Consider the following 14,991-nt stretch of genomic DNA (forward strand, 5'->3'; position numbering starts at 1 on the left):
TGAAGGAACTGAAAACGGACGAAGTCAGGAAACAGAAGTTCAAAAATAGTTCAAATGGCTCTGAGCACTATGGGACTTAGCTGAGGTCATCAGTCCCCTAGAACTTAGAACTACTTAAACCTAACTAACCTAAGGACATCACACACATCCATGCCCGAGGCAGGATTCGAACCTGCGACTGCAGCAGCAGCGCGGTTCCGGACTGAAGCGCCCAGAACCGCTCGGCCACCTCGGCCGGCGAAACAGAAGTGATAGTTTGAAAATAATACAACATGCATGATGGTTTGACATTATTATTTTAATTTTATATGTTAAATTACAACAACATTTGGAAAGAATATTAATATTAAAGTTGTTGTAGTGCTGATGACTGGAACAGATCAAGTATTTCAGAATTCTGAATTGACACAGTTTAGTCAGTGGACGATGACGGCTCATCGTATTCGGCGGCAGTGTCCTGTCTGTATGTAATGGGCATAGAATAATCACGGCGACTTTCCTTCTGCCCTCTGCTGAAGTCTGCTCGACCATCATTTGGCTGTAGTACGCATCCATGCTGAAACTGCTGTCTGTCGAGGCTTCTGGTTCATACCTACAGCTATTGCTCCAGCCACTGTTGTTTCTGACGCATAATCAGAATAGCCTTGGTGATGAGTCCGCAGTGGAAGCATCTGTGCTCTTTTTTTGACTTCAGTAATCTCCATTTTGATAGTAAGCTTGCGTTGTTCCGAAATCTTTTTCATATCTTCTAGTAATGAAAGCAGAAATAGTCTATCTGAATCAGATTCTTGGTTCCTTTCACGCTCCTCCCTCAGTTCGATACTCTGTTGTAGTACAGCAATCAATCTCTCGTCGTTATTTTTCTGCTTCTTTTTGGGAAGAAGTGAATGTACGCCACATCCCCCATAGTTACTTTCAGCAACGTCAGTTTCATCCAGGCTATCTTGAGTTCTGTTGTCTACAACAGTTTCCTTAAGAAACTGTAAGTGCTCGAAATACACGTAAGGGCTTTTACGCAAAGCTGCTGATCCACTTTTGGCACCTGCTCTGCGTTTTAATTCCCTGCTGAAACTGGTCCTAATATTATTACACTTCTGCTGTAGAGATTTGCCTGCAAAAAAAGTCTCTTAGCGGCGCCGATGGTATGAAATTAGAGATGTTAATACGACTAATCTATTATAATAATGTAATGAAATTCCTGGCAGAAGTACGTGGGTTTCATTTTTTCATATGAATATAATGTTTCGTTTCAGATATCTGGTTACTGGATGTACTATGGCAGCACTGAGACACAATCTTCGGATCGGATGTACTACTGTCCGAGAAGTCATATATGAAACTTGCTTGGCGATTTGGGACAAAATAAGACATAATGCGTTTACAAAATTAAATGAGGAAAGATGGATTGAAATAGCAAATGGATTTAATAGACATGCAAACTTTCTCAATTGCATCGGTGCCATCGACGAGAAACATATCAGAGTAATAGAACCTCGTCATTCAGGTTCACTTTACTATAATTACAAAAGTTATTTTTCGATGTTTTACTTGCTTTATGTGTTGCAGGTTGTAAATTCACTTACATTGATGTTGGAGCATATGGAATATGTAGCGACTCATCTATTTTTAAGAAATCAGTTCTGTATGAAAACTCCTAAATTAAAATTTACAAATACCAGAGAATGGAATACCGATGCCGTACGTCATTGTCGGAGATAAGGCGTTCGGTATGTCTGAAATTTGAATGCTTCCTTATGGAAGATGGAGCTGAACATACAAAAAAAGAATCTTTAGCTTCCGACTGTCTCGGGCTAGGCGATTTATAGAACGGACGTTTGGCATTCTGGCAAATAAATGGAGAATTTTTCATCGTCCTATGGATGTTCGGGAAGAATTTGCAATTGCCATAATAAAAGCATGCTGTGTTTTACATAATTATGTGCGAGAAAGAGATGGCTACAACTTTGAAGACACACTGTACGTCCCTCCAGAACTGGAAATTTCGCCAGGTCCTACAAGAGCAGGGTGCCGTTCATCAGCATCAACATACAAAGATTTATTTGCGGATCATTTCACAAATGGAAATCCGCTGGAATGGCAAAACAGAATTGCATTGGGGTAATAATTATATGTGTTAATTGAATTGTGGCTGTGACTATTACTGCTTTCATGTGAATTATTGTTAAGTGTACAATTATACCCTCTTCTTGATTATTGTACCTATAATCATTTTAATTATGTAATAAATAATAAGTGACTTACCGAATTCATTCTTTTCATTTTCCGTCATATTCTCCTCACGCATTATACACTACTGGCCATTAAAATTACTACACCAAGAAGAAATGCAGATGATAAACTGGTATTCATTGGACAAATATATTATACTACAACTGACATCTGATTACATTTTCACGCAATTTGGGTGCATAGATCCTGAGAAATCAGTACCCAGAACAACCACCTCTGGCCGTAATAACAGCCTTGATACGCCTGGGCATTGAGTCAAACAGAGCTTGGATGGCATCTGCAGGTACAGCTGCCCATGCAGCTTCAACACGATACCACAGTTCATCGAGAGTAGTGACCGGCGTATTGTGACGAGCCAGTTGCTCGGCCACCATTGACCAGACGTTTTCAGTTGGTGAGAGATCTGGAGAATGTGCTGGCCAGGGTAGCAGTCGAACATTTTCTGTATCCAGAAAGGCCCGTACAGGACCTGAAACATGCGGTCGTGCATTATCCTGCTGAAATGTAGGGTTTCGCAGGGATCGAATGAAGGGTAGAGCCACGGGTCGTAACACATCTGAAATGTAACGTCCATTGTTCAAAGTGCCGCCAATGCGAACAAGAGGTGACCGAGACATGTAACCAATGGCACCCCATACCATCGCGCCAGGTGATATGCCAGTATGGCGATGAAGAATACTCACTTCCAGTGTGCGTTCACCGCGATGTCGCCAAATACGTATGCGACCATCATGATGCTGTAAACAGAACCTGGATTCATCCGAAAAAATGATGTTTTGCCTTTTGTGCACCCAGGTTCGTCGTTGAGTACACCATCGCAGGCGCTCCTGCCTGTGATGCAGCGTCAAGGATAACCGCAGCCACGGTCTCCGAGCTGATAGTCCACGCTGCTGCAAACGTCGTCGAACTGTTCGTGCAGATGGTTGTTGTCTTGTAAACGTCCCCATCTGTTGACTCAGGGATCAGGACGTGGCTGCACTATCCACTACAGCCATGCGGATAAGGTGCCTGTCATCTCGACTGCTAATGATACGACGCCGTTGGGATCCAGCACGGCGTTCCGTATTACCCTCCTGAACCCATCGATTCCATACTCTGTTAACAGTAGTTGAATCTCGACCAACGGGAGCAGCAATACGATAAACCGCAATCGTGATAGGCTACAATCCGACCTTTATCAAAGTCGGAAACGTGATGGTACACATTTGTCCTCCTTACACGAGACATCACAACAACGTTTGACCAGGCAACGCCAGTCGACTGCTGTTTGTGTATGAGAAATCGGTTGGAAACTTTCCTCATGTCAGCATGCTGTAGGTGTCGCCACCGGCGCCAACCTTGTGTGAATGCTCTGAAAAGCTAATCGTTTGCATCTCACAGCATCTTCTACCTATCGGTTAAAGTTCGCGTCTGTAGCACGTCATCTTCGTGGTGTGGCAATTTTAATGGCCAGTAGTGTATTTGTGATATCCTCCCATCTTCTTCTCTTCACGTCGCAGTCACTGTACTCCTCACAAGATACGTCCCAGATTGCTCTTCGTCTTTCAATTTCTGGAATAAATTTCTCGATATCTATAGCCAACGCGACTTCTCGAGGTGCAGACAAGGTGTGGCTGCTCGGACAAGTGCGTGGAGACTGAGGCAGCCCCACACACTCTTTGCGAGACGCGCACCTCGCCACTGGCTGCGCGCAACCGCCTGGCTGTCGTGCAGTCGACCGTGTTCTGTTGGCTGCCGCGGCCACAAAATCCTGGCTGCCTTGTGCGCGGCCTGCAATCAGCTGTCATTGTTTTATTGGCTGCCGCAGCCTGACTGCCTAGTGCGTTACCGGCCTTAGTCTGTTCTCTGACTGCAGCCAGCAAGGGAGCGGACTGAACAGTCACTGAGCACGTGTTTATTTACATCAAGGTTTACACGATTGTTAAATGACGAATAGTCTGTGGAAGCTTTAACGCTGCGTTGTAATGACACGTGCGTCGCAGTATTTAGTGTGATTGGGATTTCGTTGTTAGTCAATTTCATCTGAAGGTGTTATTTAATGCTATTTTTTTATTTATTTTCTGGAAAAGTTATGTGTTATTAAATAACTGTGCAAATTTAATCATACTAAACTTAGATGATAATAAATGCACCTATGTATCATTCCTTCAGTGTTAAGATTGGGGTTACGATAAATAAATCATAAACTGTTTGTTTCTAGTGGCCTTTTAAAACATTAAAAATTAGGATAATGCTCCAAAAGAAAGAGCTATTGGGTAGAAAACTTCTGAAGAGAGGAATTGTGACTTAAGAAGCCAACACTGTTTTTGAGAGAAGCCATGGAAGTACATAGTAAGACGCTGATAGCATATTGTAACAGGATGGCTGGAGCACGTGATGTGGTCAGGGTTGTAAGGCGTGGCTGGGTAGAAGAAGGTGACTGTTTTTAGACATCTTCCTCTTTATTGTTGGTTCTCCCAATACATCTTCCGGTAGCTCAGCCCCACCACTCGTGTCATGGTGGACACGAGCTGATGCACGCAGTCCAGGGAACGCGACGTCGCGCTCGGTCAGTGGCTGCGCAGGCGGTAGGAGGTTAGCAGCACGAGGCGCGGCCCAACTCACAGACGCGGCAGCTCGTGACGACGCTGGGAGTCTCCGATGCAGCAGCGGGCAACGCCCCCCGCCGATCGGTCCTCGGAGACAGCGTCACTGATGACGACGACGTGGCAGCGACCGAACGCCCAGTCAGTCCAACCGAATGCCGACTCCCGCCTCTGATGCCCTTAAATAGTGCAGACCGCTGCTGAATCCGCCGGTTACGCGGCGGCGTGTTTATTAAAAGGTTCTCGATGAGTTGGCTAACGCAACCGCGCCACACGCGTCCCGCGCCTGCATAATTCTGCTAATGCTGCGTTCTGATGGCTGCCGCACACGTAGACACATACCGATGCTTGTTGCAAAACTGTGTCACCTGCATAGCGCGCCGGCCAGCCTTTGTCCGCCGTTTGCCGTGAGGATGGCGCATCGCGCACTGAAACACACTAAATCACAATTTCGCACCGTATTTCCTAAAAATAACCCGTTGTCCTCTACAACTCCTCCCTCGTACGAAAAGAATTCGTACCCGAATTCAACCAAAAAGTCAAAACAACTACAGTTCACTTCACAAACACCACAAAATGCGATTGAGTCACTATTTACACTGTGTTCAGTCACTTCTATCCTCAGTCTAATCTTTGTCCATAAACATTACTCAGTGTTCTGCTGCAGTGCCTCACAACTGTTCAGCTATTTTGTCTGGACCCTTAGGTTAAAGGTTGGAAGGGGCGGGATTTGGTCTACCACTTGAGCCGATAGTACACTAATGCTACGACAAAGATAAAAATACAGTTGGCGGTGGTTGATGATCCAATAACTAGTAAACGATGCTTATGCTCATTACAGTACTCATGCACTCGTTGAAAAAGATGTTCCACAGTTATACGTCCATCCTAAGCTGCTAGCATCCGGTCCAAAGAGGCGAGCAAAGTCGGGTCTAATGTGCCATTCATAAGAGTGAGATTTTCTTTCGTGACGAATTGCACTGGTTGGTCGGGTACATAGATCAATGTGCGTGTTTTGTTTATGATTGTAGCTCCAGTAATCACGGCTGGTAAACGGAAAGTTGGCCCTGAAATGTCACACTGTGTGCCGTTAATTAACAGTCCCTGCCCCTGCAATTCTATTCTTTGCGTACTCCCTTGCTTACCCGGCTCACAACAAACGCAAATAACGACTGTGTTTTCCATTACTGAAAATACCCAATGTGGACTCACTTGCTGAAAGAACTGCAGTGTGCCTGCTATAATTTCCTTAGGACACTCCGTGACTGGTTCTTGAGAGCAGAATAGAGAATACTCACAAGGTTTGGGAACAGTGTGTAACAATTTCACGGGGCAGATGGTAATTGGACCAGTTTGACAACGCAGCACGTCTTGTGCAGTGAGGAATGCATGAGCTTGTCTGTTACGTGCCACTAACAGTATTTCCCGTACGGTTAATTGTACGAATTTCTGCAAAATTTCCCACTTCATTGGATACGTATGCAAGGCGTAACATTCAAATTTACAGTCCTTACATGTTAATGGTATTATGATATGAACTCTCAGCAGGATACCCGTCCGCGTACTGGTAACAGAGATAAGTAATCGTCTGTTAATGTCGTCAGTAGCTCCAGGGATGCTGGCAATTCCGATTGAACTTTGCATAATCCTTCCCGAAGTTGTTCCGATGGTAACAGTACCGGGGTTAGGTGCCCACGCATTGTGTGCAAAAGCTGATCGTAGTAGCTGAAATTCCCCCTGTGTGTCATTAAACCTTGACTGATTAGCCACCATGGAATGAAGTTCATTAAATGTATCCTCTAATTTACAGATTTCGTCTTCATCCGCCCAAATATTACAGTCCACCCTTAAGGTCAATTGCTGTCCAGACATAATTACGTCCGCTTGTCCCGAGAACAAAACACCACTTGATATAGGACGTACCTTCAAGGCTTCAGCTAAGTTGCAACAGAAAAACAGAATAACTATGCTGAGAGATAGTGCACACCTTCCCTCTTCCCTTTTCAGCGCAACCCATGACGCTGGAACTGCCGGTCTTACCAGAAAGTCACAAAAGAAAGGCAACTCACATTAGCTCTTCCTTTTTACGTGTGGCCTAAGAGCATAATAGCACGTCCGATTGCTTCCACAATTAACTTGGTTCTCTTGTTTATCTTCGCCTTTCTTATTCTTTTTCTTAGATTCATCTTTCTCTCCACTAGAAGTTACTGCAGACAATGAAGAAAGTGCCTCAAAATTCCCTTTGAAAGGCCTAATTCGGCTCACATGGACAATAGTAGGGCGAGTTGGAAGCTGTAATTTTACATTCACCGGCGATGTCACCTGATCACCTGGAAAGGACCTTGATAACGGGATACAAATTTTTTTCGTTTTGCCTTTTGGCACATACGGATTAGTCATCATCACCCAATGTCCTACATGATATTTGGGTAAAGCTGCCTTTCTATTGTGAACTTTGTGCTGTCTCTCTAACGCTTTAGTGTTAATTTTTTTCACCTGCCACCAGATTGTTTTCAACTTTGTGGATAAATCCTTAACAGCCGAAATATCGGTTCCTTGTGGTGTCTGGAGCAATTCAAACGGAGATGGCATCTTCCGACCGAACAGTACTTCATACGGAGACAATCCTGTACTTTCATGAACTTTTAAGTTATACGCTTCGGTTACAAACGCCAATAGGGTATCCCAATTGTTGTGTTGCGAATTTACATAATAACTTAACATCTTAGCTATTGTACGATGTACTCTCTCGGTCCGACCATTAGCCTGCGGGTGTAACGCAGTTTCTTTACATGCAACAACTTGCATAACTGTTTCATCAAATAGGACATAAAGTTTGACCCTTGATCTGTAATTATAGTTTCAGGTGTTCCGAATTTCAATATCCATTGATGTACCATGGCGTGAGCCACTGTTTCGGCTCGCTGGTCCAGAATAGATGTCATAGACGCATAGCGCGAAAAATGATCAATTATTGTTAAAACATATCAACTACCCGCTGGTGTTTGCACAAACGGTCCTAAGACGTTTACGCCCAGTAATTCGAGAGGTCTATCCGCTTCCGGTAGTCGTTGCAACACAATTTTCTGATGACTCAATTCCACCCATTGAGCACACGGAATGCAATTCTTTACGTACTGATCGACATCTTGTCTACGCGTTGACCACTAATAACGATGTGCTACCCTCCTTTCCGTTGCTCTTCGACCTGAATGACCAGAAAACATTGAATCATGTGCTTGCCTTAAATTTCGCTTCGCAGTTTTTCTGGTATGACTGTGCGTGGACCGTTCCTAGTTTTACGGTAGAATATCCCGTCTTCCACGACGAACTGTCGTTGCGAGGTAAATCGCAGACAATCTGTGTCAGCGGTTTGTGCCTCCACCCATTGGTTCTCATTTATTCCTGTGCATTCCATGGCGCATACTTTACGACTCAGATCATCCGCGTCTCCATGCGGTTTACCCGGTCGATGAATCACTTCAAAAGCGTACTAATTAAGACGCAAAGCCCACTTAGTTAATCTACTTGTTGGGTCTTTAAGCCCTAACAACCACTTAACTGCTGCATGGTCAGTAATCACCTTGAAACATCGTCCATACAAATAACACCGGAAATAGGTTATTCCGAAAATTGATGCCAATAACTCATTCTCGGTTGTTGAGTAATTTTTTTCTGCATTGTTCAGCTGTCTGGAAGCATATGCTATTGGGTGTTCCTGCCCATCTATTTCCTGAGATAATACAATGCCCAAAGCAAAACTGCTGGAGTCACAAGATAATATAAACCGTTTACTAAAATCTGGAAAATCCAAAACCGGACTAGATGTTAACGAATTTTTTAACTTTTGAAAAGCCTCATCGCATTCTGCTGACCAGTGAAATTTTGCTCCCTTCTTCAACAACTGTGTGAGGGGCGATGCAATTCCCGCAGATTTTGGAGTAAACCTCCTGTAAAAATTGGCGAGACCTAAATAAGACTGCAACTCTCTTACTTTTGTAGGTGTCGGAAAATTCATTACCGCCTCTACAAGTTTTGGATCCGTGCGTACACCCTCCTGTCCTATAACATGACCTATATGACGGACTTCTTGCAACAAAAAATGACATTTTTCCATATGAAGAGTTAACTGCGCTGCTTTCAGACGATCGAAAACTTCAGGCAAACGGCGCACATGTTCTCGCACCTTCTTTGAGAAAACAATTATATCGTCCAAATATACCATACACTGATTAGGTTTCAGCCCTCGTAACACGCTACCTAGTAACCGTTGGAAGGTTGCCGGAGCATTTTTGAGTCCGAAAGGCATTCGCCGATACTGAAAATGACCTGTAGGTGTTGAAAAAGTTGTCTTCGGTCGGTCTTCCGGGGCGACCTCCAACTGGTGGTACCCTCTTCGAAGACCCAATGTCGTGAAGTACCGACACTGACCCAAATTATCCAGAGTTTCAGTGATATTAGGCATTGGGTATGCATCCGGTACAGCTATTTGATTCAGGAAACGATAATCACAACAAAAACGTTATGCCTTGCCCCATCAGGTGATTTTTTACCCACTATTACGACAGGAGCGGACCAGGAACTACTACTGGTTTCTATTATCCCATCCCTAAGCTGTTGATTAACAAATTCTTCCATGACAGGCTGTAAACTTTTTGGAACACGATACGGACATTTATACACCGGTGCTTCATTCCCAGTGGGGATGTAATGCTGAACTAACGGTGTGGCGAGCAGTGGACCATGAGAATTAAATAACTCTTTATACTCCGTCAACAGGTTCTCCATGACTTCTCTGTCTTGCCCTTCTAAATGTGCTACTTTACCTCTCAGTGAGGACCAGCTGACAGACTCTCCCGGCATTGTGTAATCTGCTGCGAATTCCTTATCCAGTTCGTCAGGGATTTTCTCTGCCTCGTGATGACTGGGTGTTGTGTGCTGTCCTTAGGTTAGTTACGTTTAAGTAGTTCTAAGTTCTAGGGGACTGATGACCATACATGTTAAGTCCCATAGTGCTCAGAGCCTTATCCAGTTCATCTTCCCCTGTTATCTCCAGATTCGCTATTACGGTACCCCATGGTAACTGCATCTCTTCAAGGCCAAAATTATCAATACTGACAGGCACAACCTTTTTTCCTTCTATCTCCCGCACGTAGGACACGCTACGGCGCGTAAAACACTTCATTTTATCCAGCGGCTCATTCTCAGACAAAGATTAAACGACACACAACGAATTTACCGACACGCTAGCTCCAACATCTGCCCAGATTATTTTCCCTGTACCCATCGGTATAGTACACGCGAGTTAACCATAAGGGAACAGTCTAGGTGGCCCAACCGACGTCTGGGCGGTTCCTTGCGACAGTAATGGTTTTTCGGCCGCAGAACCTAGGCGAAATTGTATTCCGTCCAGTTCTACTGTTCGCCGTTCCATGTTAAGTTTTGCATGATGCGCAACCAGGAAATCCAATCTGAGTATGACATCATAGCTGCTGCCAACAACTGGAGGAATTTCTTCCTTCACCTGGAAGTTCCTCATTTCCATTCGGAAGTTTAACACCGCTGATCTGAGTGACTTCACCTGTCCCCCACCCACGCCACTTAACGCCCAGCGTGGTGGTTTTAATTCTACTTTTACGAGACCCACCTTGCGGTTTCCTATCATGTTTCTGCCAGGACCCATTGCAATTACGCTCCATGTGACCCCATCGTCTGCATTTCCTGCACTCCAATTCCTTGCAATCGCATCTGCCAGGACCCATTACAATTACGCTCCATATGACCCCAACGTCTGCATTTCCCGCACTGTAATTCCTTGCAATCGCGTCTAATGTGTCCCATCTGACCACATCTGAAACAGTTTTTTTTCTGCATTAAATACTGCTTTCCTGTCCGGCGTCTTTGTTACTGTTTCAACTTCCTCTAACGTCACAGCGATTCCGACTGCCTCATTGAGAGTCTTAGGGAATTCCATCCTAATCTTGCGGGAGGTTTCAGGCTGTATTCCCCGCAAAAATGCGTCTAGTGCCCTCTGCTCAGCTTCCTGCAGAATGGCTTCATTAACCCTATCTGAATTCGTTAGCTCATAGGTATTAACATTAATTTTTCGAATTCGATCTACAACAGCTTCTATTGATTCCCCATTCCTTTGATACATTCTATTCAATTGTTCCCGATAATATCTAGAAGTATTTTTCCTCCGATATCTTTACAGCAACCCTTTTCTGAGTACTTCAAATGTCTGAAAATCCCTTAATTCTTCATGGCATGTAACGTCCGCACTGGTATCCCCAGTTACTTTCAACTTAGCCACATGCAAAAGTGTTTCTGCACCCCAATTTCCCAATTCAGTGGCCGTGCTAAGGTTCTCAAAAAAAAAAATCATAACATCCTCCCCAGAATTTCCCGAGAAAGGGGTGACTAAAGACGCAACGTTAGTGTCAAGAATTACTGCATTAACAGGAAACCATTCCTTGCTCGCTTCTTTAGAGTGAGCAAGCTCTATCTCTAATCCCGACACTTGCTCAAGGAGCTGCTGAATAGCCACCTCAGCTGACACAGACTGCTCCATCACTACCAGCTATCGAATCAAGACTGCAGTAAGCCCAGAAAGAAGAACAGGAAGGGAAGATGGACTATGCTATAGGTTCAGACAAACCACCAAACGAAAAATTGGCACTTACTTGTCATGTTGCAGGAGTTGCTGATTCATTGTTGCCCTTCTCAAGTGCCACATATCCTCGTCGATTACCAGCCACAATTTCCTCAGGGAGAAGACCACTACTGTCACAACTTGTAATAGGAGTGTGTGATGCGCAGGTTGCCCGACTGACACCACTTGCAATGGGATGACCAGTTGGGGTTGTCGGGGTTCTAAGGCATGGCTGGGTAGTAGAAGGTGGCTGTTTTTAGCAATCTTCCTCTTTATTGTTGGTTCTCCCAATACATTTTACGGTAGCTCAGCCCCACCGCTCGTGTCATGGTGGAGACGAGCTGGTGCACGCAGACCGGGGAACGCGACGCCGCGCTCGGTCAGTGGCTGCGCAGGCGGTAGGAGGTTAGCAGCACGAGGCGCGGCCCAACTCACAGACGCGGCAGCTCGTGACGACGCTGGGAGTCTCCGATGCAGCAGCGGGCAACGCCCCCCGCCGGCCGGTCCTCAGAGACAGCGTGACTGATGACGACGTGACAGCCACCGAACGCCCAGTTGGTCGAACCGAATGCCGACGCCCACTTCTGATGCCCTTAAATACTGCAGACCGCTGCTGAATCCGCCGGTTAAGCGGCGGCGTGTTTATTAGAAGGTTCTCGATGAGTTGGCTAACGCAACCGCGCCAAACGCGTCCCGCGCCTGCGTAATTCTGCTAATGCTGCGTTCTGATGGCTGCCGCGCACGTACACACATACCGATGCTCGTTGCAAAACTGTGTCACCTGTATAACGCGCCGGCTAGTCTTTGTCCGCCGTTTGCCGTGAGGCTGGCGCATCGTGCACTGAAACACACTAAATCACAGTTTCGCACCATATTTCCTAAAAATAACCCCTTGTCCTCTAAAATATGAAAGAAAGTGAGTGTTATGAGATATCGCTCAATAAATATACAATACACACAACATATGGGTAATGTGGCTACAACCTTAACTGACCATAGTTACTAAGAAAACTACGGACGTGTAAGTTTACTTATGGTAGTCTACGGTAAGTTACAGTAATTTTACAACTCTAATGGAGACTATTCAGATGTCTAAGGAAATCACTGACATGTTCCTCATCACAGCTCGAAATGGCGAAGTTATCAACATACCTGAACCTTAAGTTAGGTTTACAAGTTGCCAAATTCAGCGCAAGTCTTTTGAAACGCTCCGTGAAAGAATTGGTCACCAATGAACTGCGTATATTACCCATGTAGATGCCTTCCAGCTGTTCATCGGAATAGGCATGCCACGTGAAGTAGCCAACGTTAAGACATTCATGACAGGAGCGTCTGCAGATTTTCGCGGCAGTAGGGGCAAAACATTTTCCTTGTACATGTCATTTAGAAATTTTGAGGACAATTTTATATGCTCATAATTTTGTCATATTATTTACTATGGTGTAGTTTTAGTACCTGGTCAGTATTATAAACTTGCTGAAACAGTAGTTAGAGTAAAACTCGTTTTTACATTGTCAGATTTTACGTTTTCACACATTTTCATTATTTTCTGTTGGCCCTGTTGTAAGCTCTATCCCTGCCGTTAAAATATTCATGTAGACAACATTTCCCACATTTTGCGTTTTTGAATCACAACCACAAGCTTCAGCATCGATTTCACTTGAAACAATCATTCACAGGTACTATGTACTGTAGTTGGAGAAAAATGTTGTTGGGTGCGTTCTACGAAGCTTTCACTCAAATGAAAGTAAAATTGATTAACTTAATAAAGTTGAACGTAATGACCTTTTCTTCGAATTGTTAATTTAAATCAAATTCCGTGATATCATCTCATTTTGGAGTACGCATGTCCCAAGGTGGCCTGTACTGTTTCTGTCATTATGGCTGCTCCACACAGGATACGCAAGCTGCAGGTGGTACAAAATACAGCCTTGCAGGCAGCATTATGCACACACACACACACACACACACACACACACACACACACACACACACACACACTCCTTGTACATCATTAAGGTTGCTGTTTGCCTCATGTACATATATAGTTTCGTTACTCAGTCGATCAGCAACTACATTTTCTTTTATTGTAGCTTATTATTAATGCCCGAAGTTTGTTGACATGTAATGTTTTTTTTGCTCATGAGTTTCTCATTCATGTTTCACAAGTGCTAAAATCCTGAATATTCCGGTGGTAGGAATATAAATTTAATTTTGCATTTTTCGTCACATACTGACTATACTGTATTTCACTTTTCAATGATGATGTCTTTTTAAGCTTTTACTTCAGTTTTTATATATTAGTGATCAGCGTTCATTTTTGACCTAGAAATTTGTTCTTTTAGTATTGACAAGAGTGCACAATGCTGGTGCCTCTAGGACAACCACAACACTGTTGCTTAAGGATATATTTGAACATGCTGAAAAAGAAATGACAGTTCTTCTGTTATATTTTATGTCGATATTGTACTATTATGTCCATTTGCGAAATGTCAACATTCATGTTTTGATTTTTTAGTTTCGCTTTTGAAATTAAAGGAAAACATCAAAGTGCACTCTCCAGTTATTTCATTCTCACTAGGTGAAGTTGCTTCTACTGGCCGCACCTGGAGCTTTGTGATACAATGCATAAAAACAGAACTCATAGCCTATGCTATAGAGAATCACTGTGTGGCACTTTACTAAACAAGGCAAATCTTCAGGTCGTTTGGTCCAAGTTTCAGTTTCTTCAGCTTCTCAATGAATTGTTCCGAGAGCTTTATATATGTGTTGGTCTTTACAGTGCTCAACTGAAGTAAAGAGGTCAAGGGTGTCACCAGTTTATAAGTCGGTGAGCCAGGAGCGCTCACGATCAGTGTTAGTGGAATATTTCTGATTTTCAGCAATCCATACTGTCGATGTGGTAGGGCTTCTGTGCTGCACACGTTTCTTTGTACGGCCGCCAAGAAGAAAACACCTCGATTAACCGATTCGTATTCTTTGTGAACCTCTGCGTTGCACCTGCACTTAGCTTTTTGTACGCCCTTGGATCTAATACATCCCGAATCTTCTGCTCATAATTTTCGGTCATCATTATAAAGGTTGCATTTCCCACTCTCGCAGACGGTGCCGGCACTGACGCTCTTGGTATCTTGTAACTTCTCTTTTTTTTATGTTGCAAGCAGGTGGTTTTGGTCGGCGCAGTATCCTGACCGTTTCAGTGCGCATTTCCTCATCCTTCTCACAAGGAAATGTCCACATGCCACTTCGGTGGTAGTATTTATGTCATTAGGTAAAATTCTGTGGATGACAGCAAAGATTTCCCTTTCTTTGAAGAACAGAGCGTTCCGCTGAAGGTAATGGTCGTTCATTAATATCAGGAGCATTGATAATTTTATCTTCTTGATGGTTAAGTGGTGAAGGATGGAGGTGTGGGATGTGGCCGGGGTGGGGGAGGGGGGGGGGGGAGGGGGTTGTTCAGTTCTGCTCATATCTAAGACGTTCATTGAAATCAGTATCCCAAAA

At 44.1% G+C, this 14,991-nt stretch overlaps 1 protein-coding gene across 1 annotated transcript; it reads right to left on the reverse strand.

Moving 5' to 3' along the window:
* Positions 1-530: 530 nt before the first annotated feature.
* Positions 531-2,305, reverse strand: LOC124722389. Its single transcript, XM_047247561.1, has 2 exons — positions 2,263-2,305; positions 531-1,111 (listed from the first exon to the last, which is right to left on the reverse strand). Exons 1-2 carry the CDS (start codon positions 2,303-2,305, stop codon positions 531-533), a joined length of 624 nt encoding a protein of 207 aa, XP_047103517.1.
* Between the last annotated feature and the right edge of the window lie 12,686 nt (positions 2,306-14,991).

This window comes from Schistocerca piceifrons, chromosome X (assembly GCF_021461385.2).
Source record: "Schistocerca piceifrons isolate TAMUIC-IGC-003096 chromosome X, iqSchPice1.1, whole genome shotgun sequence".
In the NCBI taxonomy this organism is placed as follows: domain Eukaryota; kingdom Metazoa; phylum Arthropoda; class Insecta; order Orthoptera; family Acrididae; genus Schistocerca; species Schistocerca piceifrons.

Bases quoted from the DNA above. Each gene is read 5' to 3' on its own strand.
- LOC124722389 (XM_047247561.1), bottom strand. From the start codon at position 2,305: ATGCGTGAGGAGAATATGACGGAAAATGAAAAGAATGAATTCG. The intron at 1,112-2,262 runs GTAAGTCACTTA...CTTTTTTTGCAG, and splicing joins AAATGAAAAGAATGAATTCG to GCAAATCTCTACAGCAGAAG.